A 25,659-nucleotide genomic window follows, 5' to 3' on the forward strand; every position below is an offset into this window, starting at 1 on the left:
CTTCCATCTTATTTTCTCCTACTGTCCTCTTGAGAAAGGGGAGTGAGAGAGAAGCTGGGTGGGTACCTAGAAGCAGGCCAAGATCAACCCACCACAAGCTGTTGCATAAATCTGTTTAAAAAAAAATTAAAATCCACTGGTTCACATTAAGCATTTACCAGATTTTCAGATCAGCATCTGCCTAAAACTTGCAGACAAGCTTTTTCTGTTTAGAGTTTTTGAGAGAAAGATTGTGTACTTTACCACCTTTTCCTATTTCCAAAATCCAACACACAGGCAAGAATTTCCAACAGTCATTTACTATCTATACATTATTTGCAGAATTACACAGGAGAAAAAATTTTATATTGAAAAATATAATAATAAAAATCTTACATACAAGGGCAAAACAAAAGGCTGCTCACAGAATTAACATCCAGTCTTTCTGTCCCAGTTTAGATGAAACTCCTTTAGAATGAGTTTTCAACAGCGATAATTAAGTCTTCTTTTTCTTTTTTTTTTTTTTTAACCCCCCAAAAAGGAGACACACATTAAAAATAGTAATGTCTAAAACAACATTATTTAATTCTTAAGACAGGCACCTGAAGGTTTGGCATTTAGCATCTTCTGAGATCAGCAGAGGAATCCAGTTTCATGGAGGCACTAGTGATGGAGCATCTGAAAGTGTCCTCCGAGCTGCGATCCGCAGACATTTGGGGCAGCCTCCAGATTTGAAGCATGCTTTGTGAAAGCACGTTTTGCACTCTGTTTATACATACAAGTGGTTTTAGCATTCAGGAACAAAAAACAAATTAAAAAATGAATCAATAGCTGGGTTCCTTGAAGGATGCTCTATCCAGTTCACCCAAGTATAAAATTAAATAGAAGCAGTGCAAGGTTGGGACAACAAAACCCACTGTAATAACTATGCCTAAACATTTTGGTAAGATTCTCAGGATTTACAATGAATGTCAGCAAGATCTGATATAGCAGCAGTATAGCACTGTCACGATCTCCCTCTCATGTGTAGACCCAATAAATAGTCTCCCCTGGCAGCCATAATTACGTTCAGGCAAGTTTTGCTCTCTGAATTCACTGATAAAAGATGGCTGCCACAGGCTGGTTTCCAAAGACACATGCTATTCATGGTTTTCAAATACACATGCTTTCAGTGAGCCAAGTTCTCCATGTTTTCCTAAAATAAGTCTGAACAGTTTTTACCCACCAACATCCTCCCAGGGAAGAAAGACAAATGTTTGGTTTGGAACATACCTGTGCATCTTTTGCATTTGGCAATCTGATGGGGAAAGAGCAGATCTGCACTCTGACAGAATTCACAGATAAACCCCTTCGCTTGACAGAGCTACAAAGGACAGCAAAAGAGTTGATTTACTTCTTTTAATCTAAGAAAAAAAATTATTTGGGAATGCCAGCAGGGATATTCCTCATGCTAGCAGCTGCAAGGACACTGAGAGCCCTGGCTTTTCCTTACCTCACAACCATCCACGTGGGAGGTGGAGCTCTTCAGAATGTCTTTAAGCAGGGGCAGTAACTGCCCTCGTTTGATCTTCACCAGATCATCCAGCGAGAAGAGATGCAGCTCCTCTGTCAGATGGCTGGGGACCTGTTCAAACTCTTTCAGTACACTGCAAAGAAAAAACAAATGAAGGTATAAAAAGCTGGTTTTCAAGTATATATGAAGAATAAGCCTCTGTCATTTCTCTACTCATCCAAGGATCATATAAGGCAAGTTCATGCTAGATCCTAACCCCCCTCCCAATTTAAGATCACATTAACAGAAACTGGAGGGTTTGGCATTTAGAATAAAATGTCTGCTTTAAACGTGCATTCCTCAGGCACTGGAGCTGCCATGCACAGTTACTCCAGCAATTCTTAAAAAAAAAAAAAAAGTGTAAAGGGCTCTTTCCTACCTCAGGAACAGTAAGTAAAATCCCACATAGTATCTAACACAATAAGCTAGGAATATTTAGGTTTTTTTGGAAAGATAACTTTGAGGCTTTTTTTATCCTGCATAGGTCACTATTGGGTGAAACTTGTACTAAGGGGGTGAACACTGAAAATACAGCTATTACTTTTAAAATATTACCAATGTAGAAGGTACAGTGAGGATCCTAATGCTCGTTTCTATAATGGAATCAGAGGTGGTTGTCCAGAAGAGAGATATTAAAATACATTTTTATTTCATTTTGGTGAACAGCATTGATGCATAAAAGAGGTCCATGTCAAAGAGAGACCAGAACCTACTTTTAAAGCATATTTTGCTTATGTCTGTTTTTAAAAATGTCAAGTCACATATCTACCTATTAGTTATGCCCATAGTTATGGAAAGTGAATAGCAAAAATCTTTAATTTGCAGCAACAAGCAAGGTCATGTTTTGGTATTTATCACTTTTGGTTACTACCTTCATCTGAATATGTTTATAAAATAAACCGAATTGAGCAATATAATAGATTTCTGGAAGATATCTTTAAACCCTCAAGGAACATATTTGTCAGTTTTTGAATTTTTTTTTTCCAAGACAAATCATCTCGGAGACATACATCTTTGACCTTTTAGGAATAAATGAGAACCTAAGAGAGACAAAGCAGGAAAAAATATACACCTAACAAGAATCACTCAGCATTTAAAATCAAATGTCTAAGTATGTTACAAGAAACAGAAAGCTACCACGTAAAACCTGCTCAGATTGGATATTAGGAAAAAATTTTTACATTGAAAGGGTTAAGCATTGGAATGGGCTGCCCAGGAAAGTGGTTGAGGCACCATCCTTGAAGTTATTTAAAAGATGGGTTGACATAGTGCTTAGTGACATAGATGGTTTTTTTATCAATTAGGTTGATGGTTGGACTAGATGATCTTTAGACTAGACTAGATAGGTCCCTTCCAACCTAGACAATTCTATGATTCTGTGTTCTTCACTCAACATTTGCAGTGCAATTGAAGGAAGTTTTGTTATCAGAATTGTTTCTAATGATCATATTAGCTCATTTAAAACTGCACTCAAACGTCTCTCGAGAAGAAGGCTCTATAAGCACCTTTGGTACATTTTAATAAGCTACTTTTCATGCACAATCATGGCCCATACCTTTCACCAAATCTGCAGGTTTTCAGAAGCTTTTTTAAATGAAAAAGCTGTTCTTGCACCTCCTAAAAGATGCAGGGGAAAAAACAAAACAATTATTACACTTATATATTCACAAGTGAGTAACACCACTATGAGTCAGCAACCTTTGTCAGCACATCAAGCCACACCCAAAAATAGGAACTTCACACTCAGCACATAACCAAACAAATGGATTTTCTAATGCATGGAAAGCCAAGGCAGGCAAAGGCTACTTTTATTTACTGACAGAGGAAGCAATTCCTAATGCTACAAATGGCTCCATGTCAGCACACCAAGACGCTAGACCCAAACCTGTGTAAGAATAAATGAGTATCTCCTCAGCCAAGAAGGGAGCGTATGGTAACTCGTCACCTTCAGCACAGCACCCTTCCTCAAGCTGCAGGAAGCACAGCCCTTCGATGAGCCAAGGGGGTTTTTCTCTAATGGCCCACAAAATTAAGGAGTCATTCAGAACTTCCGGAGCTTTCCAACCATCAATTGCCAAGCAGAGGTAAATATTTACCACAGGAGACCAGCTCCCTCCCATGAAATAAAACTGGAAATCACTAAGGAAACGCCTCCCAAAGACAAGGAGGGAAATGAGAACTCAGGCATAGGTTGGAAACTTCTCCCTCCTTCCTTTCACCTGAGAAGAGAGAGGGCAAGGCCAAGGAGTGGGGACTGGGAGAAGTGTGGATAAACCACCTTGCCCATAGGAGTTCTTCCCAAAAGTCTCAGACCCACAAATTCTGAAAAACCAAAAAAAAATAGGCCACACTTACCCTCACCCTGTCCATTTCTTTACTTTTCGTGTAGAGGGCTTTGTTAATGCATGACACATTGAAAATCGGGTGCTGCCATACGCTGTCCAGTAGGTGTTTGGAGAAGTTGCATACATAGTATTTTTTGAAGTCCCACTTCAAAAGTATTCGGGCAGGAATGGGAGACTGGGCATAGCTGTGGCAGCAGTCACAGAAGTATTTCCCCAAGTAGTCACAATAGCGGAGTCTCCTGATATATTCTGCAGGTAGACAGCAACAACATTGTGAATATTTCTAAACAACTCCAATCTACTGCAGTGAGGGACATGGGATTTTATTTATCTATTTATTTTTAACTAGGGAGTTTTATTATTGTGGTAAACACATGAACAAGGTCTGTTGCGTTAGAGGACAAAGCTTCCATTTCCACATGTGTCAAACTGAACTGATTATATCTATCACCATAAGATCCTAGAGAATCTATCATTGCTTTATCAGCAAAAGAGAGACACAAGATAAAACACACAACAAAATACTTTCACCAAATGGAAAGACAAGCTGATGTTGAAACCACATTTGTATAATACTTTTTCATATAAAGGGGTTTGTGGGGTTTTTCCAGCTACATCAGCATTTCAGGTTTGCTCGAGTTGATGCGCTGTCACAGATTACTGATACTTTACAGGCCACCACAAACGCTGCTCTTTTGTGAGCAGACCCAGAGTAAGCCCTGAAAGCCACTTCAAAGATTTCTTAGGCAAGGTCTGGTTGTCAGACCTGTAAATCATGATGCTTTCAAATGCTATCCAAGTATCTCAGGTAATTTTACAATTGTGGTACTTCTATGGTGGTGATTAGGGGCCTGGAGCATCTCCCTTACGAGGAGAGGCTGAGGGACTTGGGTCCTTTTAGTCTGGAGAAAAGAAGGCTGAGGGGGGATCTGATCAATGCTTGTAAATACTTAAAAGCTGAGTGTCAAGAGGATGGGGCCAGTCTTTTTTCAGTGGTGCCACGTGACAGGACAAGAGGAAACGGGCACAAACTTGAACATAAGAAGTTCCACCTAAACATGAGGAGGAACTTCTTTACTTTGAGGGTGGCAGAGCACTGGAACAGGCTGCCCAGGGAGGTGGTGGAGTCTCCTTCTCTGGAGACATTCAAAACCCGCCTGGACACGTTCCTGTGCAACCTGCTCTAGGTGAACCTGTTTTGGCAGGGGGGTCAGACTCGATGATCTCCAGAGGTCCCTTCCAACCCCATGTGATTCTGTGAAGATAATGGATTTAAGTTTTTTTTCTCTCTTGGTAATACTTACTGCTTTCTATCGGGGTTCCACAACCAACACAGGTAAAGTTTTGGGCAGCCACCACTGCATCTCTCCTGCACACAGAGGCAAAGATTTACACCTTTCAGCATCCAAAACGCAGTTTAGCTAACATTCTCCCAAAGTGCAACAGAGCTACACTGGCACTAGTGAAAATGTCCAAATTAGGAGCTAACTCCTACTCCTCCACACGAAGAAGGGGGTTCTGAATGGAGATGCAGATTATGATTTTAGTGGGAGCCTCTAAGCTATTCTGTGGAGCATATATCATATACCGTATCATATATCAATTACTGCTTCTAAATATGGCTTGTTGCAAGAATTAAATTCTTTTTCATTTCTTAAGGCGGCATCAATATCAAGGGCAAGGACAGAAGGGGAAATCCACATTTGCAATGGAAAAAGGCAACTGGACCTGCAGCAACACAGGCCAGTTTGCCTTCTGTGTGCATTGAACAGCATTTTATGCAGTGAGACAGCAGTTTCCCCAAACACAACCTGTTTTCTCCACCCTTTCTGAAAACCTACTACCCATAAAATATCATCAAGGGAGCAGGGAAACTCTTAAGAATATTCTCCCGGTAGTCACACAAAATGAAATTTTTAGGAGTCCAGCTAAACATGCTGCCACTAACACCAAACAGTATGTGTATCATCACATAAAGTGCACATCCCATGTTAATCAGGACGTGCCAACAGAGGGGAAGAAGATGCCATCTGCTTTCTAGCCAAGCTAGTGACAGACATCACAGAAGGCTGTGCCATGCACGAGCTCTAATCTTAACTTCTGTTAAATCACCCATGCTCCTTCCATTAGCAGGTTTTAGACAAATCCCCCATGCTGTACTAAATGACAACACTCACATCGCTTAGACTTACTTGACTGAAGGGTGAATACTAAATATAATCTGCGATCTTGGTGGGGCCCAGCCAGAAGATCCTCTTAATTTGGATATGATTTTTATTTCTTCAGCCAGATTCAAGCTGGACTCGAGCTCTCTTGGAATGTCTTCTTTCAGCACAGACTATTGGGAAAGACAAGCTCATGAAGATGAACACCCCATCAGCTGGACATATGTTAAATGCTATGAAATATCTCCCTTTATACTCCAGGATTTTAAAGTTCAGTTTTCACCTGCATGCAGTCCCCCCTCAGTTAAACTCAGGAAGAAATTCTTTACTATGAGGGTGGTGAGGCACTGGAACAGGTTGCCCAGGGAAGCTGTGGATGCCCCATCCCTGGAGGTGTTCAAGGCCAGGCTGGATGTGGCCTTGAGCAACCTGCTCTAGTGGGAGGTGTCCCTGCCCATGGCAGGGGGGTTGGAACTAGATGATCCTTGAGGTCCCTTCCAACCCAAACCCTTCTATGATTCTATGAAACTCCCTTATATCAGTCCCAGAAGAAAGTACATCCTTATTGCTCACGTCTGCACATCAGCACTTAATGTGCTAAAGAGAGAAGAAATTTTCTAAAAATTTATCTAAAATGAACTATCAAACTGCAAGTACTCATCTGTTTTTTGTTTAGGTTTTTGGTTTGTTTTTGTGGTGTTTTTTTTTAATGCAGCTTCCCCCTTTTCCCTGAGAAAAGCAGCTGCAACGAGACAATGATTATTTGGGGAACCGAATAAAGAGCCCGCTGTTTTCGGCTCAGACTCACTCTCTGCTTAGATGAGCTCAGGCAACCAGGCAGTTGAACTGCAGAGTCCGTCTGCAGCCAGTGCCTTCTGAAAGCTCTGCACAACTCCTGAGCCGTTGCTTCAGCAGAATTGCTGCCGGGTTCGAAAGATGATCTGAAAATTAAGCAATACAGACAGTGAAAAATAGCAGCATGTCATCAGCAGCTCCGCTGCCTCTTCTGCATCTTTGAAAAGCTTTCTCCCATCCCTTCACTCCTATCACCTCGCTTTGATACACCCAGGCCCCCGCAGAGCCGCAGCCACCACCCTCCAGCCAGACTCCGGGACCAGAGAAACGCTCTGCCAAGCAAGCACCACAGACAGTTTGCTGTCAAGCAGCATTCCTTCCCCTTCCTGGGGAAGACCACATTTACCACTCCCACACCTTTCCCCGCCCCGGCCTGGAGAGTCATCAGAAAGCCAGTCCAGCCAAAAAGGTAGTGCAACCGGGCTATTCTACTAAAGGTACAAAGAATTACCTTTCATCTGGGAGGACAGACAGATTTTCAAGGTCTTCAAGTTCTGTGGGTAAAGGAGAAAATTTTATCAAGCCATCTAAGGAACAAAGCTGCTGTTACTCAGCACTGTTTTAAATCTACTTTCTTTGTTACCACGGTGTCAGTTTCAAACATATTCAACTTTACAACACCCTTGCTGGATGTGGGAAATAACCTCAGCCCTGGCTGTAAAACAGGCATAGGGAGTCTTATCTCCTCTACAGATCTCTGACATCCACTGATGAAGAGTACTCCTTATAGCTATGCATCAGATCACCACCATCAGCCTCGCTTCAGGGGTGGGCTAATCAATAAGGAGATAGTCCAGGCCCAGCCAGAAGGACCTAGACATAAGTATTAACATACAGAACTGAAAAAAATCAGACACCGGCAGATATTTAGAGACACCAATGACAAACACGCCAGCTAATGCTATGAACAAGTTATTAACAGGTGAGATAAATGGAATTAAAGCACACAGTTCTTCATTATTTTTTATATTGACAAAATATGCTTAGGCAATCAAGGCAATCACATTTGTCGCATTAGTTTTGGCCATGTATATTGTTCTGAAGACAAATGCCTCCCTCTACATACGTGTGAAAATAAGTCTTGCTACTAGAAATGAAGTTTTGAGAGCTAGTTCTTCATTCCTAGATTAGGCAAAGAGGAGGTGAAAAAATAAGTGAATCACTAAAACCAAAGGAAGCAATAAAAAAAAGCATCTGTTGACAGGAAAAAGTTGCTCAGGCTACTTTTATGGGTTTCTGTTTTTGTAGATGTGGAAACCAGAAGGTAACCAAAGAAACTGGAGAGAAGCAGAGCACTGGTGAGTCTAAGGGGACAGTGTGCTCTAGTCCTGAAGCAGAGGGCTGCCCAAAACCTAACCAATGTCTCTAATCAGGAAATTATAATCTCCTAAATTCTCTCAAACAATGCTGCTACAGTTGGCCAAGGCTGTGCCAGTTTCACACTTTGCTCACCCACATTCATTTAATCATTTATTTAAGGGTTTAATTCTTAGGCATAATTTCAGTCCCTCAAACCATAAAATGTATTCTTTTGTAGAACCTGCATCACTCTGGTATTTCTCCATGTGTTCTAATAAGGAGTCATGCATACATGGCTCCTTCCTTTCTCATGTTATTTCTCCTGTGGTAACATCTACTAAGTCAATAGATTTTCCAAACAATGCAATAGATTCAGATGCTAGAATAGATAGAGCTGTTTCTACGGTTATAATTTTAAAGTCTTACCAATAATTACATATTCATCCTCTGAGTCACTGTGGCAACGAAATCTAGTAACCTCATGATGTGATGGTAGATGCATTGGGGAGCTGACAGGCAGCAAAGCACAGCCTGTTCAGAACAAAGATAACACCAGTGAAACTTTCCTGGCATTTATAGAGTAGTTGCAATTATATTTTTCGTTCCTTACCAAAACCTTAATACACAGCTTGTATTTACAGAGCTATTTTATTTATTTATTTTTATACACACACAGAAAGCCAATTTCTGTGAGTTTGTCATATAGCAAGTCCCTCAGCTTCTTAGGAAGAAGCTTCTAGGGATTAAACCAAAAGGTTTTATACTATTAGCGGTCTCCCCTTCTCACCTGCAAGCACACCATTCACTTTTCCCCAAAGTTATGTCATTTAGACTTTAGACTTACATTCCGTCCCTAAGATGCTTATTACTCAAGAGACTAAAATCTACTTAAAAATGCATGTGCTGACTCAAGCATTACAGTGCCAGGAGCATTTATTGGCTCAAACTACATGTGAATGAATACTTTGGGCAGTTTCACTTAAATCGATTGCATGGCCTAATCTGCATAGTGCAGAAGCAAACACAGAAGGGGAAAGCCAGGCTTCAAATCCTGCAAAAAAGGGATTTAAGCACAGAGAAAACAGCCAGCAACAGGCATGCTCTATGGACAGTTGTGCTTGACATGTGGCACTTCAACCTTACGTTTTCTTTTTCATGTAAAAAAAAAAAAAGCTATTAATTATAATAAATAAAACACAGATGTGAGCATTCAAAAGTAAGAATTTGACCCACAGGGAAAACACTTGTGGCATAATGATCCTCGAGGAACACAGCTCTTGAGAGACTCAAAGAAGGTAAAAGGGGACTTGGTTCCAAGCAATGCCCAAATTCATTGAGCATTCTCTTGCACAAAAATAAATAGCAAAGGCTGTCAGAAAAGTTTGCATTATAGACTAAGTAACTTGCCTTCGTAACCACTGTCTGAAGAGGCAACAGAAGAATCAGACTTCTTCACTCCAGGGTAAGAAGATAACTCCGAATCGGTGTGATAGCTGCCATCTGATCCACTGGTTTCCTCCACACCCCAGGATTCCGCTTGTTGGCTTAGGATATTACATTTCATTTTTTCTAGTGATGCTATAATCATGTCTGCAACAAAAAAGTGTGCGTTTTCCTGGACACAAGATTGGAACGCTCATTAGTACACAGCATATTTGATATTTACTTAAGATGGAGTGAGATATATAATTTTCGCCTGTACTTTTTCAACTCAAGAAATGTAAATGTAAGGCTATCTCACCTTTCATTTAAACACACACACACACAAAAAACAACACCCCAAGGGCAATTTAGAGACAACATGCAAAAGGCAACTGCCCAAATAATTGTCTCACCCTTAACTGAAACATACAATTTACTTTTATCTTACCCATCTATTAGATAAAAAGAAAGTTGGCTACATGCCTAATTGATGAATATGTATGTAATTTAGGGATGCAGTCTTCTAGTTACACTGCATTATTTAGTATGCAACTGCAAATCCATGTAACCTATTTAACAGGATTTAATTTCAAACCCATGTCTACAAGCAATTTTGAACACACGCTAACGTGGATGAGGCCAGAAGAGACAGGCTTTGAAGGGACTGCAGATTTAGAAGGTACTGGTGGTGTATGGTACAGAAGCTAGTAAAATCCTTTCGTTGCTTTTGTGTGTTAAGAGTTAGGGCAGTGAAGTAGGGAATCTGCAGTGAGATAGCTTACATGGTCAACTCAAGGTTGCACCATCAACTCAAGTCTGTGATAAGGGTAAGCAGGAACCTAGCTCCCCTGGGGTTCACACCACCTTAAATAAAAGGTAGCTGTTTCAAAGCTTCACTGGAGCATTTCCCCGCCAGACAACTGCTCCCCATGGTGTCCCTTACCATCTTGTCTTCCCAGGTCACACATCCTCCAGGAAAAGGAAATTTGTAAAGCCACCTCCAGCACCTCTGAGACATCCAGACAATCCTGGGGCTCCCTGCCCCAGTGTCACTGCTGCATCCCTTGCTTCCTGTGGTCGATCAGAGCACCCTACCAGTCCCACCTGCACAGCCTCCCAGCTCAGGTTCAGCTCAAAAGTGGATGCATCATGGAGAAATAGGTGCGTGGGCAGAAACGCAGGGATGCACAGAGGACTGTCCCCCTCTCCCCTCAACTGTACATATTTGCATTGTGCAAAGCTAAACCTCCATCTAAAAGAACCATGGCAATATCTAAGGCTAGAGATTCTGAGTGCGGAGTAATTAAAGCTTTAGAAAAAGTTGCTTATGCTCAGAAAATTGTACCACTCAACGTCAGTATTCATGACACCCCTTACAACCTGTATGGGAAGCACTAAGAAAGGCATCAGTGTCTAGAAATAGCTAAATCTTAAGGAGCACAACCAATATCACTGTCTTCTCATTGTCCATAGCCAGACGCATTTAGAAGAGATTCATTTCAACATTAGAGAGAGCCCTCAAGTCCCTGTGGGTGTTTGAAGAGACTTTTATCTCTTCCCTAACACTGATTAACATCACTTGCTTGCTGCACAGTTTCTCCAGAGACAACTTTCAGTGAGCTTCAAGACACACCATTAGCAAAGGAAAGAATTAAACAGCCTTTTTCCTTTTGGGAGATAAAGACTATGTAGTCTTTATCTGTAGCTTGAAGATTTAAATCAATGTGTTGCTTGAAGATTTAAGCAGTTTGTGCAGCACTGGCTAACCCCAAGTTATACCCCATGGTATATAGGCATGTCCTGCTGATAAAAGCAGTTGTGAGTGTATCTGAGAGAACTGCATTGCAAAAAGATGTAAGAGGATATAGGCACTCCTGCAGTCAGCATGACTATCACCTTTCAGCTCTGCCTCCTGCTAGGCCCATCACCCCAGGAAGCAGTCCCAACTCAGCAATCACCAATCTCTTTCTCATTTCTCTTCCCTCCCACTTGCATCGGTGGAAAGTCCCTCTAAATGACCTGGCCCATCTCCTTCCTGGCAGAGGACTACAACTCTCAGACTTGCTGACACTACTTGTACCTTAGTTTTCAGCCTCTTAAATTTCAAGGAGATTATTTCACAACCTAAAAGTGGTTTTAGGTTTGGGGCTTTTGTTTATTTGGGTTTCTTTTTAAAGGCAGCCTCACTCATAACGGACTGAGCTCTTGATATCTTTTAACCTGTAATCACATCAGCCCCCAATCGTCTGTGCAGAAGAAGCTGATGCCATCTAGCCTCACTCAAAAGTTCACAGTCAGCAGTTTCTAATCCAGATGTGTACTCACTGGTCTCCTGGTGACTGAAAGCAAATTACTTTGGTTTTGGTTCCCATATTACAGTCAGAGAAATATCTCCTTTCTGAAACACTTTTCACAAAAGGCAACATGAAAAGCTAGCTCACAAGTTTGTGGAGTTTTGGTGTGTGATTTATTGTGTGAAGTTTGTTGGGGTTATTTTTGTTTGGTTGGTTTTTGTTTTTTTTTCTTAAACACACCTTAGGGACACTGAGAGCTTCAAATCAAATGCAGAACTTGCCACTGCAGTAAAACCAGTGCTGCGTACAAAGATGAGTACCTCTTGGGCCCAAGACACGGGCCACGTGTACATCCACAGTCCAGCAAAAAACCCTCCTTTTCTAGTCACATTCTTAAAGCTCTTTTATATTAAATTCTATTCATTGTAATAACTAATTATACCATCAACCCCTCTTTTCCAATTGTTGGAGAAGATTAACATTTAGCAAACAGTTACATGTATAACAGAATTCTCATCTTTATCTCTGTTTATAATTATGTTCAAATGGGCTGCCTATCTGGCAAAACACACAAGATCATTTGGGTACCTTATACAAATTAGAAACCATGAAAAACTGCTTAAATTAGTGCAGATGTTATGGTTATTGTGCTTGTCATTCGTACTGTAATTCTTTTACAGCAGTCTCCCATGCTGATCATAAGCACACACAAAAAACCCCAACCCCTCCCCATCGCCTGATAGTAAAATTATGAGGTAAATACCATCCATATGCATGTAGCTGCAACAAATTCTATGTAACACATTCTAACATAACTTTAAAGTGACTATAATAATCTTATGATGGAATGAAAAGCAGAACTGTACAGTGTTCTAAAATGTTTCCATTATTTTAAAATAATTGAAATATTTAATTAACGTATTAAGAGTAAAAATAAATTAAGAAATAGGCATTTTAGATTTGTAGGTTACTCAGAGGGGAAGAAGATGGAAAATACAGTATTTGTAAAGATTAGTCCATCTATCAGAAATTTCCGTTATTGAGAAACACCTCCTGACATTTGGTTTTGGCACTATAAAATGGAAAAAACATTATAACAATAGTTTTCCTTGTCCTCACCTTCTCCACATCTTCTGGAAGCATGCAGATGTCCTGCAACGACCGATTCAAGGGTATAGCACTTATGTTCAAAGGAGAAGTAGAACCTATGGGTACAACAAGAACTTTTATTAGTTATTTCTTTCTCTGCAGCTCCCAGGATGGGTGCAGGGTGATATCCAGAAAGGAAAGCAAACTTTCTTTCCTAGAACTGACCATCGTTAAGGCTGGAAGTTGTGGGGAAAGCCAAGGAGGAGAGATAAATAAGTTGGTATTTGAACTACCTGAAGCATGATTATTAACCACCAGAGAAACAGTTTAAACACCATGTGGTGACAGCACTTCTACATTCCCAACACCAGCCCTCTGCCAGCTACACCTTGAGCCACTGGGGACAACCATGGCCAGGACCTCAGGCTGGGGCTACAGTGATGCTCTGCAGTTGGCACCACAGGTGCTAACGCTGCTCTCTGCTCATCCACAACAGCTGGAAGAAGAAGAAATCCCACTGCTGACTGGGCGTGCAGAGAGAGGCATCAGCCTTAAAAGATTTCCTGAATCACTGCTGGTATTGTGTGACTACAGCAAGTTTGGAAAAACACTTTGCTGTTATGTTCCCATACCTCAAAAAAATCTCCCTCCCGTTTCCAAATGCAACCCCTACTGCACAGTGACATGTACCTCTGGGGCAGAGGCATTAGCCACAGCACTCCCTGCTTCCCAGAATCGCAGTTTTATTTTCCTGGCATTCACTGCTGAGTACGAGGAGCATGTGAAACCAAAATTCATCTCTTTTTCCCATTAAGAGCTTTACACTAAGCAGGAAAGCACACATCTGGTTTTCTACAGATGTACCATGAATTACTTATTTTTATTCAAAAATATATAGTCACAGTCTTCTTCCCCAGAGAACTGAAGGTGTGAGACCATGCCCTCATGTTTTGTTTTCAAAGCATCCACAACCACTGCTACAAGAAATTCACTAGAAGGATGATGAAGACTATATATAATGTCTATGGACCTACACACTAATGAGACACGAAAGGAAGCGACTCCTGTTTTTAAAACACTGCTGTTTGTTTACTACCTCTTCTTTGACCTTATAACCAAGCAATTTCTGTTTCACTGTGATTATGTTTACAAGATAAAATAGAAATGCTAGCACCACACATGCCATTTAAAGTTGCTGCAGATAACACGGCTTAATCAAAGGTTCTTTATGGGGAAAAAAAATAAATAAATTGCCACTCCTAAATTTGTTTAAAAGTCACAGAAAGGATAAAGAGGTACCACAAAATATGAGAATAATTCATGAAATTTTTTCTCTAACTAGAGGGCACTGACTCTCAGGCCTAGTTTAGATCCTTTATATTGCCTTATTTATGGAAACCATGTTATACTGCCCTGAGCATCGGTGACATCAGGCTGGAAAGTCAATACTGTGCTCAAGCACAGCAACACAGACATAGTGGTTTTGTACAGGAATTATTAATACCTCCATTGTGTATACCATGGAGGAAAAATGGAAAGGTTGATGATCTGACCTTTGAAAACAGATTTAATCACGTAATTATGTTATTTTCACGCCTACTTGATGATTCATCTTGCTGGAAAAGCAGTGTGCAGGGAATACAGGTAAGTGCTAAAGACTCTACAGCTTGATAAAAACCTCCATTCTCATCAGTAAAGATAACAAACTAACTAAACTCTCTGAACTAAATATAATAGGCAGAAATAAGGAAATGGGAAAATTATTCTTTTTTCCTTACAATGTAAGACCCAATTCATCTTAAGTATCCTTTTAAAATCTAATGGTAGCTTTCTCTTTTGCTTCTCTCTTCATCCCTTAAAGATCCCTTGGATCTTTAAGTGACAAGAATGAAATGTGGGAAGGAGCACAGGGAAGGCGCTCAGTGCATCCAGCAATGGGACACAACTCTGAGTCTGATGCAAAAAACAATCTGGTTGCCCTTCTGCTCCTGAGCACTGCTGCCTGGAGGCTGTTGGGGCTGGGGAAAGAGCCCTCAAGAGTCAGAGAAGGAAGTGGCCTTGATGCACGCAGAGGTTAAAAGATCAAGCCCTGTGAACTGCCAGTGACACACCAGCCACAAGGCCCCCAGAGAACACCAAATTCAGTCACACGCTCTTTATTAACAACCTTCAGAAGCTTGAAGGAGGTTCTTAAGAAGTATGAACAAGACCTAACAGGAGTCTCACAGAACCAGCAGAAAATCCAACTGAAGAAATGTATTTGTTCTGAATTAACTCATCTTATGTCACTTTTCTTTCGCCTTGTGCGTTCCTCAACAATTCTCCTGTGAGAAAGAAAAGTGAGAAACTGCCACCTCTGAGACAGCAATGGACAGGACTGGCAAGTCAGGAGATGCTATTGTGTAATTCCTGCTTTCAAATTGGGCATTTTATTTTTGCTTTTTCAGTTTGCCATTTACTTTTCCCGCTCCCATAGTCCTGCCCAAGGTGGGGGAGAATGAGACCTCACTCCCCCCACCACAGGCTACCCAGTAGCAAGTTAAATGGCTTGAAGCAACAAAGAACAATGAAATAAATGCAGACATTTTCACTTTGGGCAGAACAGACCAAAGCCTAATGCAGAGCCCACCACTTTGCACAGCATCTAACAGGATCCTGGCTCCTGTGAGGGTATTTGTTAGTAAAATCAAGCATGCTATTTCTTCAATCACCTGGCTGCCCTATTCCTCCCTTTGCTTTCTGAAGAGCCAGCAGCATTACTGACCCAACGCAAGCTTGTGGCACGTCCCGCTCATGCCAGAAGATGGAGTCACACATGATTTATTTGTTTTTAGACACGTGCCTCGCGGTCCCTGCTGACTGCCAGAGCCTGGCTTGTGTTTTCCAGACCCAGCCACCTAAACCTGCGTGACCAGCCCTGGCCGCCTGGTGTGGTTTCCTTCTCCATGACGAGCACCCAGCAGAAGGTAACAACCATAATCGTTGCCATATTAACTGTTGACAACATCCTATCCCCAATAACAGAGTTATTACTGTTTAAAAGCTCACAGTCCTACAATAACACGTGCCTATTTGAGATCCCTCTACTGGCTGGAGGCCTTGGAGGAGCTCTGGGTCAAGTATCAGAGCCTGGAAGCCAAGCTCCATGGAGTGTTACCACTATGGCTACTATTGACTAAAGGGAGGAAAAAAAAAAAAAAAAAAAGAAAAACCCAACCCAAAAACCCACAAAGAGCCTTTGCCATTTATAATACAAAGGCAGGCCGAGTGCTCCCTGCCATTTGTCCTCTTTCCAGTAGAAAAATCAGGCCTCAGTTGCACCGTCTTTCTGGGGCTCAGTATCCAGTAAAAATAAGCCCTTAGATATTGCTATCACCCTCTATAAGTAAAATAAAAACGCATCATCTCACCGTAGCAAAGACTGTTCATATCAGCATTGGGTATTAAACATGAGGGGATTGTTCAGGGACGCTGGCAGACCTTCATGGAGGCATGGGCAGGCCCAAGGCCAGGCCAGCTACTCTGCCAGCCACCTCGGGGGGGACAACATGCACTCTACAACACATAGGACATCCCTATGGTCAGAAACTGGAGAGGAGTAAAAAGCTTCATTCCACACAGATAGGGATCTATCTGTCTCTGAGATAGCAGGTGCACTCAGAAAGAGGAAAAACAGTCCCGGACCCGGTACAAGCCATTTTATTTATAACGAGAGTGGAGGTTAATGCCCTGCCTCCAAAAGCCTGGAATCAAAGGGCTCCCTCTCTTCCACTCACATCAAACACAAGGAGGTGTCCCAGGCAGCCCACACACACCACTGAATCACTACCAAACACCCAGACCCATGCTATCTGCTTTTTGGGAGAAGGGTAATGGTGAAGACAAAATTAAGATGGTGGAAGCCTCATCCCATGAATGCTCTACACTGCTCACAGCTCAGCGATTTTTATATTTCGCCAACGGCTGCATATTACAGAAGCATTTCTGCAAAATACGAGTGTCTCCCATTTCACCAAGTTCAACCCTCTGGTTCTCCTTCATTTTTAAGTTTTCTCTTTCTCCCTTTCCTATTTTGAATGACAGCATTCATCTAACTCGCAACCACCATAAGCAAGGCCCAGTTCAATTACAGTTGTCTTTCCTAGCACCGAAATCTTAAAAACAAAAATGGACCAGTACAGTTACCTGTTCGATTGACTGGCTCTGACTGGGGAAGTCCATTGGGAGAATTGCTGTCGCTGTTGCTGATGGGAGGAGTCTCCAAAGCATCAGGGTATTTCAACAGATCTGCTGGCCTACCAACAGCTGAATCGGGAAGAAACCTTGTAAAAGTCAAGTCTCGTTCGGGGGAGGTATAACGTTCTTTTCCAGAACGCACAACAGCCGACATCACGGTGCCTCCTGTTAATGTCACCTGGGTAAAACAGTCCTGCTTCAGAGGGGACACGTCCGAAAGAGTAAAACCATTCAAGGAGGAAGCAGCAGGATCCCCATCAGAATAACGGGGACAAAAGAAAGTATCCGGTGAAGGTTTAGAGGAATCGCAGTGTGTGTTGTCCCAACATGCCCGGTGCCTGGTAAACCGAATGTCTGTTTGTGTACACACAGTGTTGTGATGTGCAGAATCGCTGTCGCTGTCACCATGGCTATCCCCATTATCCCCATCACTGCTTTCTTCCCACCGTTCCATGTCACTGTCCAGGTGCTCAGCTCCCTGCATTGTGGCCTGCTCCGGCACCAAAGAGGGCTTCAAACCAGATGCATTCAAAACAGACACGAGAATGTCTTTGATAGCTTCAGCACTGTCCGGGTATGACCCAAAACTTCTGGCATGTCCAATCACTGCTGGCCTTGAGTATTCGTCTGTTCAGAAAAGGGAAGAAACCAAGAGGTTAGGAAACAATCCTAAAAAAAAAAAAAATTAAAAAAAAATTAAAAACAATAGTTTAAATTTACAACGTGAATAAAATGCACATTATTTTTAACACAAGTGAGAAGAAAGGGAAGAACTGAATTCACACACTGAATTCACACTCTGCTGCCTCTTCCTGCAAGAAAGCTCTTGCTTTCTGCAGTCAGGAAGCAATTCTGTTGTTGATAAGGCTAGGTAATAAGCCAGCAGTAAAGTATGCTGCTGCTAGCCAAACACAATTAGTTAAGACTTTAATGGTGACTGATTGTCAGCATGCTTGAAAACATCATTGTTCTATGAAACTGGATGAGGAACAGTTACCAGTACAGGTACTGGTTCTATTGCCAGTAAAACAGAAGGTCACATGGAGTATCAATACAACAGGAAGAAATAAAATATACACATAGGAATAAAAGGTAAAGTGATTGCGTGTTTCAGTTCAGTCAGACATTCCTCATGTGGAAAATGCTGAACTAAACTTCAGTCCATTATTCATAGGGGTGGCAACATTTATGGGTGAGCCCATAAAGGAAATTAGGTCTGTCACAGCAAGTTCAATATAATACCTCTGAAGGAATCAAAAGCACTGTCTGCCAAGGTCCTATGCGATCTGCTGCGAAGCTGAAGTTCAATTGAAAAATGGAAAAACTGCTTTAAGTGGCAAACGTGGCAACATTAGTGTGATGTAGAAGTGAGCACTGCAACTGGCAGCAATTCAAGACTAAATTGAAATCCTGTACCTTGAACAAAAAGCCTCACAGGAACTGCCATCACCCAAGCAATGGAGAGATTAAACACAAAGTCTGTGTTCAAGAAGAAACTATCAGCCACATTGTGACAATGAAGTTAACAACTGTCTCCTTTGGGGAAGATAAGTCAGTCGTAAAATTCTAAGAATAGATACAATCAAGAAGATTCATTTCCAGGGCAAAGAACTTTTTGTTAGACCATGAGGAATGTTAAACACCACTGGTGAAAAAAGCAGCAAGTCTTGCAGACTTTGCCCAGAGGTTGCTCTCCTTGGACATATCTCAAGAGAAAACAGTAAGCCTCTCCTCGAGTCACTCACCTGGAAGTCAGAATGGACTCAAACTGCAAGATAAGAAAGTTTACTAATGAAGGGATTAAAACCAAAACAAAACCTCCTCCCTTGTACTTTGGAAAAGCAAGTCTATATAAAGAGCAGTCCTCTTCAAGAGACAGCTGAAAAAATTATTTCAATTTTTTCAGGAAGATAAAACAATTTTGGTAACTATTGACATTTAAATTGAACAGGAATTCCTTACCCTGGGCTGAAAACAGCATCTCTAGAACTACCTGAAAGGAGTCTGTAGAGAGGTGGGGGTTGGTCTCTTCTCCCAAGTCACAGGAGATAGGACAAGAGGAAATGGCCTCAAGTTGGCCAGGGGAGGTTCAGATTGGATATTAGGAAATATTTCTTCACTGAAAGGGTTATCAGGCATTGGAATGGGCCACCCAGGGAGGTGGTTGAGGCACCATCCCTAGAGATTTTCAAAAGGCAAACTGACATGGTACTCAGGAATATGGTTTAGTGTTGACGTTTGTGTTTTGTTTAGTTGGGGTTGGTTTTGGTTTTGGTTTTTTTTTTTTAATGGTTGGACTAGATGATCTTGAAGGTCCCTTCCAACCTAGGCAATTCTGTGATTCTGTGATCTTTTCCATGCAAGGCAAAACATTTAGCCTCACTGTCTTCAATCCTTCTGTTCTGCTCTCCTACTGTAAAGCCCATTCTGACAGCTTTTCCATCCCCTCTCATCCTTCGTCACCTCCACTACTTCAGCATCATGGAGCATCTCTAGCACTAATCGTAACACCATCCTGACTTACTCAGCTACATACTCGTTTTTAGTGGATTGTACAAAACAAAAGAACAAGTTTTAAAAATTTAACTCATGCTTCTGCTCTGCCAAGCTTAAAAAAAAAAAAAGCAACAAAAAGAAACCTCAAACAAACCAACACCCACATTTTGAGCTACTACCAGAAACAGGTTAGTTCCAATAAAAAAAAAAAATCTCAAGTTTAGTCTTGCAACTGATACTTATGTGAGTAATTACAGTAATCTGTTAAAATCCGAGAAACTATTTCTTGAATGAACAAGGAGTTAACCTGCCAAGAATCATCTGAACAGTTTAAGATTTTTTTTACTCTCGAGCACTCAAAATGGCAGCATAATTAAAATGGCCAGGCTACCATTTAAAAGGTAAACGCCCCCTCCGTACTTTCAAATTGTGTAATAAACTTTGATGTTGTCCCATCTTCAGTGCCAATAAGCAAGGTCCCTTCTCCAAGCAGACTGTACTTGCTTAGTACACACAAACATTGATAGGTTTTGCTACCACTCCAAACACCAGCAGAGCTCCCCAGAGGGAGGCTTTCCAGAACAAACCGTACCTGAGAGAACGGAGATTTGAGGTGTCGGAGCAAGGCAGCTAATCCTCGCTGAGGGATCTGAAGAATACGCTGACTCAGTGAAAGCCACCTTCAGGCTTTCGTGGCTTAACTAGAGAACAAGAACACACAAGCAGACAGTTTCATTATAAGGCAACATTACTCAGGTAATGATACCCCCAGTCTCACGGCCATCCCAGCAGGAAGAACACTGGTGCTGAAGGCCTGCCGACAGCCACCTAACCACTGCCTATATCTCTGAGAATCTCCCCAAAAGCATGCACCGTCTGAAGAGCGCTGGCATCTCAACTTGGCATCTTGCAGTTCACTCCAGAAGGCAGGTGACCAAAAGAAGCTCTCCACCGTAGGAGAATTAAACATGTGCACAAGGCGTTAAGAGAGACAAAGTGCTGAACCAGGTGTCTGTATATCTGTCAAAACAACAGCAATGAAGTGGAAAAGAACTCAAGAAACCAGCAACCTGTAGCCCGAAGCACAGGTCTGTTTAGATGCCTGGGTTAAATCTTCGAGGGCCCGACTCCAGAAGCACCTGAAGCATGTGCTGCTTGATCTCCCGGCCGTATCGACTGGGAGCAAGCATGGTCACATAACCACGTCTGCCTACCATGGCTTGCCCAGCATGAAGTGACACCAACACATAATACTTGACCTGGCATACAGCCTGACGGTATTAGCTGACAAAAAAAAACGTGGAATGCATTTGAACTGACTGAGCAGGTTTACACCAGATCAGCATTTCGCTTTGTGCGGCCATGATGCTTCCGATTTGGCACTTTGAACCCCAAAGCTGGATTTACCATATTGCCAAACCAGGGCAAGCAGTTTAGGGCAGACACCAAGGGGGTAATTCCAACCAGGGAGCCGGATACACTCAGGATGGCAAAGCAACAGGTCTGCACCCCAGGTTTACTAATTCCTTGTGAGGGCCACACGTTTGTCTCCTTCTCCCTGTCCACTGCCTCAAGTACATCACGGACCTGCTGAGCACATCCCAGAAACCAGGGAAATCAAAGGGATTCCCTGCATCGTTGAAAGGCACTTAGCCAAGGTGTACCTTGTGCCTTCTCCCCACTCACGGACAATCCGTGAAGGGTCTCCACACAGAAGCATCCCCAGGATGCCTCTCACCCTCCTCTGCACCCTGTGATCCCATACAAAGAGAAGGTGTGTTGTCCTCTACGTTCCCCACAAGGTCCCGTGGAAGAGCGAGGTGACTCAGAGAGCAGATCTAGTCCAGATACCCTTCAGACTCACAGAAAGCAGAAGAAATTAAAAGCCACAAAGAATTTCCCTTTTAACTGAAGACTAAGATTTCAGGCAAAAAACAGTATGCTGAATTCCAAATATTTAGTGTGTGATTACGCCAGTGCTTAGAAAAATACTCTTCTCAGTATCCAATAGTGTTTTCTTGTTTGTTTTTTTCCCCCCTTTGCACTAATTTAGAGAAACCATTGTATAGGCAAGCTTTGTAATATCATGTTGTCAATATTACTAGATAAAGTAGTTCTTACAGGAACTAATTTTATTAATTACTTCTATTAAAAACAAAACAAAAAAACAAATGGTTTTCACATCAGCAATTAACAGATTCTGCAGCTTAGGATGCAAGTATCCCAACTGCCTCACACCAGGGGGAATGCAACTACTTCACCAGTAAGCATAAATGTTAAAGAGTGCTAAGTTTTAAGATTTTTATCTTTTTCTAAACAACCCTCCCATCTCTTAGATCTTATCAGAAGCAACCGTTGTTCTGAGAACTGGGGTAAAATATTTCAATTTTCTTCCAAGATGTTATAAATTCAATTAGATCATTGATCGGGAAAGAGCTCCTTTAGTATGTTAACTATCAAATAGAAAAAAAAAAAAGGGGGGGGGGGGAGAAGGGGCCAATTAAAGAGCATTTACAATGAAATACGACAACAGCAGTGCATGAAAAGTACGACAACACACTGCCATAACCAATATAAACCACTGCTGACAGTTTGATATCTTTCACAGCATCAGTGAGTCAGCCTTCTCCCCTTCCCAATACCGTACTTCCAAAAATAACTCCGCAGTGAAACGCCAGCATTTAAAAATAAAGTATTTACCACGACCACTGACACCTAAAAAGCCTTTTTTTTCTTTTGGGGTGGGGGGTGGGGTGGGGGAAGCCCTCCCAGCTAAGAAAAACACAGAGCCAACATTAAGATGCCTTCCTTACTTTTTTAGAGCGGGGATGCTTGAAGACTTCTGGTGCGCTGTAGCTGGCGAGGGCTACTGCATGGAGAGACATGATGGGAAAACATTCATTTTATTCTATTTTTTTTTTTTTTTCTGTTGCTGCTGTAAAGTACCTGGAAAGAACAGAGAAGGAATTACAGTGGCCCCCGCGGTAACCGGGTGTTTTTGCAGACTCCGCATTTCATACTCCCGACCGCGTTCGGTCTTGACCTCGCCTGTTTATAAACTCACCGCAAAGCCGAGCTCAGCAACAACGGGAATCTGGGTTAGAAAGAGCCTAATTTCGTTGTTTGGTTGGCTGGTTGTTTTTCTTAAAAAAACAACACAACAGCGCGTTGTGCCCCCCCTTCCAGGGGCATAAGAGGGGGTGTCGATGTGCCGTACCCCACCGTTCGCCGTGAGAGGAGGAAGGGACGGACGGACGGACGGAGCCCCCGAGCCCCGGTTCCCCCCCTCCGCTGCCTCGGGTGGCACCCCCGTGGATCTAAACCCACCCAGAGCGCTGGGAAGCCTGGTAGCCCTCCTCACGGAAGCTCCCAGCCCGCCGGACAGCTTTGGGAAAGCCTTTCCATCCCGCGGAGAGGCACCCAAACATCCCGCCCGCCCAACGCCTCCCTGCGCCCCGCAAGGCCCCGACCTCCCCCCCGCCCCTTCCCCAAAATTCCCGGTCCCCACATACGGCCGCGGTGCCCGGCTCCTGCCCGCCGGAGCTCAGCGTAGATCCCGCCACCTCCCGCGCTGCAGCGGCGGCCGGTCGGGCCCTCCCGCGGGGGGGGGGGTGTTGCGGGGGAACGCGGAGCTCCGCCCCGGGGCGGGTCTGACCGGCGGAGGGCGTGGGTGGCGGGTCCCGCCCGCAGCCCCGGTGGCGGTGGGGACGCGTAGGGATGGTGGTTGGTGGCCCTCGGGGGGCGTGCGTGGAGCCAGCCCCTGTGGTAACCGAACTCAAAAGACTTTTGAAAGACAAAAACCCAACCCAAGCTGAACGAACTGAACCCACCCCAAAACAAAGCCACGCAACACCCAAAAACAGCTGTGAGGAGCTGCTGAGGGCTCCGGGCTTGTCCGGGCTGGAGAAAAGGGGGCTGAGGGGCCACCTTGTCGCTCTCTGCAGCCTTCCGAGGAGGGGACGTGGAGATGCTGGAACGGGTCCAGAGGAGGGCCATGGAGATGATCAGAGGGATGGAGCACCTCTCTTATGAGGAGAGAGCTGGGGTTGTTCAGCCTGGAGAAGAGAAGGCTTCAGGGAGACCTTATAGCGGCCTTCCAATATCTGAAGGGAGCCTACAGGAGAGCTGGGGAGGAGCTCTTTGTCAGGAAGTGGAGTGACAGGACAACGAGTAATGGTTTATATTGAAAGAGAGGAAATTTAGATTAGATCTCAGCAAGAAATTCTTTCCTGTGAGGGTGGTGAGACACTGGAACAGGTTGCCCAGGGAAGTTGTGGATGTCCCATCCCTGGAGGTGTTTAAGGCCAGTCTGGATGGGGCTTTGAGCAACCTGGTCTGGTGGGAGGTGTCCCTGCTCATGACAGGTGGGTTGGAACAACATTATACAGATGCAAAGCACTAAATATGCCTGAAAGCATTACTGCACAAGAAGAGTGTGGTAGCATTTTGAAGATTTTCATAGCCATTTGGTGCCTTTTTTTTTTTTTTTCCCTTCCATGCTGCTCTCTTTATGTCGGTGTGTATTGCCAGGAATCCCTATGTTGTGTCAGACCCTTGGCTTGGGATGTCAGTAAGAGAGTCCCAGAAAAAGAGTTGTCTTGAGAGAGAGAGTCTTTCTCTTTGGGAGTCTAGGACTAGTCTCTCTTTGTCTCTCACTTTGGGACAACATCTCCCTTTCCCCTCCTCAGGAAGCTGCAATTAATTAATTATTTGGAGTTGTCTGCAAAGAGAGAAGGAGGGGCTGAGCTCTTCTCACTGGGATCCAGTGACAGGGCACATGGGAATGGTTCCAAGCTGCATCAGGGGAAATTTAGACTGGATGTTAGGAAGTGTTTCTTTACAGACAGGGTGGTCAAACACTGGAACAGGTTTCTTAGAGAGGTGGTTGATGCCCCGAGCCTGTCAGTGTTTAAGAGGCACTTGGACAATGCCCTTAAACTTTTGGTCAGCCCTGAATTGGTCAGGCAGTTGGACTAGATGATCATCCTAGGTCCCTTCCAACTGAAATAGTCTGTTCTATCCTATTCTAGACCCAAACAAGACCAAGATAAGGCAATTGGGTGTGAATGGAGGGTGTTTTCTCAGTCGGGGTGGGGAGGGGGATGCTGAGGCCTGCAGGCAGGACGTGTGGACACACCTCAAGGATCAGCTGTATGCCAGGATTTCCAACCAGCTGGCACATTGGAAGTGACAAAGATCCATTCTCACTTAGCTTTAGAAAGGGATCCAGCCATCTGCCAGGCCAGTCCCTGAGTCAGCTGCCTTAGCTTGCTCACAGCTAGCAAACTGTGCTTCCTAGTAGCCACTTTGGGCTAAAAATAAAGCAAAGGAATGCTGAGCTGTATTGGTGGAGCTAAAAAAAATTGCTGATTGTTCATAAAATGCAGAAAATACACACAAGAACTTAGGAAATTGCAAACTATGAGGAAGTAGAAAGGAGGTAGAATCCAGATGGTACCGTGCAGAAATAAGTAGAAGCAGTAAACAGAATGCAAAACAGAGCTGCCGTTGAAAATGTTTCAGATGCTCTGGAGTAATTGCCTCCCTTCTCAAGCACAGATGATGATTTGACCAGTAAATAGGGCAGTGGATTTGGGCTGTGGAAACTTAGAGGTAGCCGCTGGCCACGCTGCACAGTTGTCTGAGCTTGGTCTGGATGTTATCCCGTGCTGTGTGTTTCAAATTCCCTGCTATAAAATGGTAATTTCACACGACTATGCGTAAAAAGAAGTTCTACTTTTGAGAAACTTACACGCTCAGGTGGGGAAGAACAGGTAGTAAGGTGGGAAAGGCTGTAGATTTATTGATGGTTTTGCTGGATTTCTTACTAAAGTCTGGCAAAAAAAAAAAAAAAAATCAGCTGAGGAATTTGTGCTTCATTCCCATAAAGTTTTCTAAAATTCTTACATGAAAAGCATTATACAGAT

The 25,659-nt window shown here is 43.0% G+C and overlaps 1 protein-coding gene across 2 annotated transcripts; it reads right to left on the reverse strand.

Moving 5' to 3' along the window:
• Positions 1-280: 280 nt before the first annotated feature.
• KIAA0226L (KIAA0226-like ortholog) lies at positions 281-23,310 on the reverse strand. 2 transcript variants are annotated; one of them, XM_014965692.1, is made up of 16 exons: positions 23,245-23,310; positions 22,546-22,678; positions 20,325-20,433; positions 17,186-17,863; positions 13,031-13,116; positions 9,603-9,810; positions 8,622-8,726; positions 7,348-7,390; positions 6,850-6,982; positions 6,069-6,214; positions 5,181-5,245; positions 3,887-4,125; positions 3,087-3,148; positions 1,472-1,625; positions 1,252-1,342; positions 281-744 (listed from the first exon to the last, which is right to left on the reverse strand). In XM_014965692.1, exons 2-16 carry the CDS (start codon positions 22,615-22,617, stop codon positions 632-634), a joined length of 2,304 nt encoding a protein of 767 aa, XP_014821178.1. In that variant the 5' UTR covers positions 22,618-22,678; positions 23,245-23,310; the 3' UTR covers positions 281-631. The 2 variants fall into 2 exon arrangements, with proteins under 2 accessions (XP_014821178.1, XP_014821179.1); XM_014965693.1 differs by lacking the exon at positions 8,622-8,726.
• Between the last annotated feature and the right edge of the window lie 2,349 nt (positions 23,311-25,659).

Source organism: Calidris pugnax, unplaced genomic scaffold, assembly GCF_001431845.1.
Source record: "Calidris pugnax isolate Ruff unplaced genomic scaffold, ASM143184v1 scaffold20, whole genome shotgun sequence".
Lineage (NCBI taxonomy): Eukaryota > Metazoa > Chordata > Aves > Charadriiformes > Scolopacidae > Calidris > Calidris pugnax.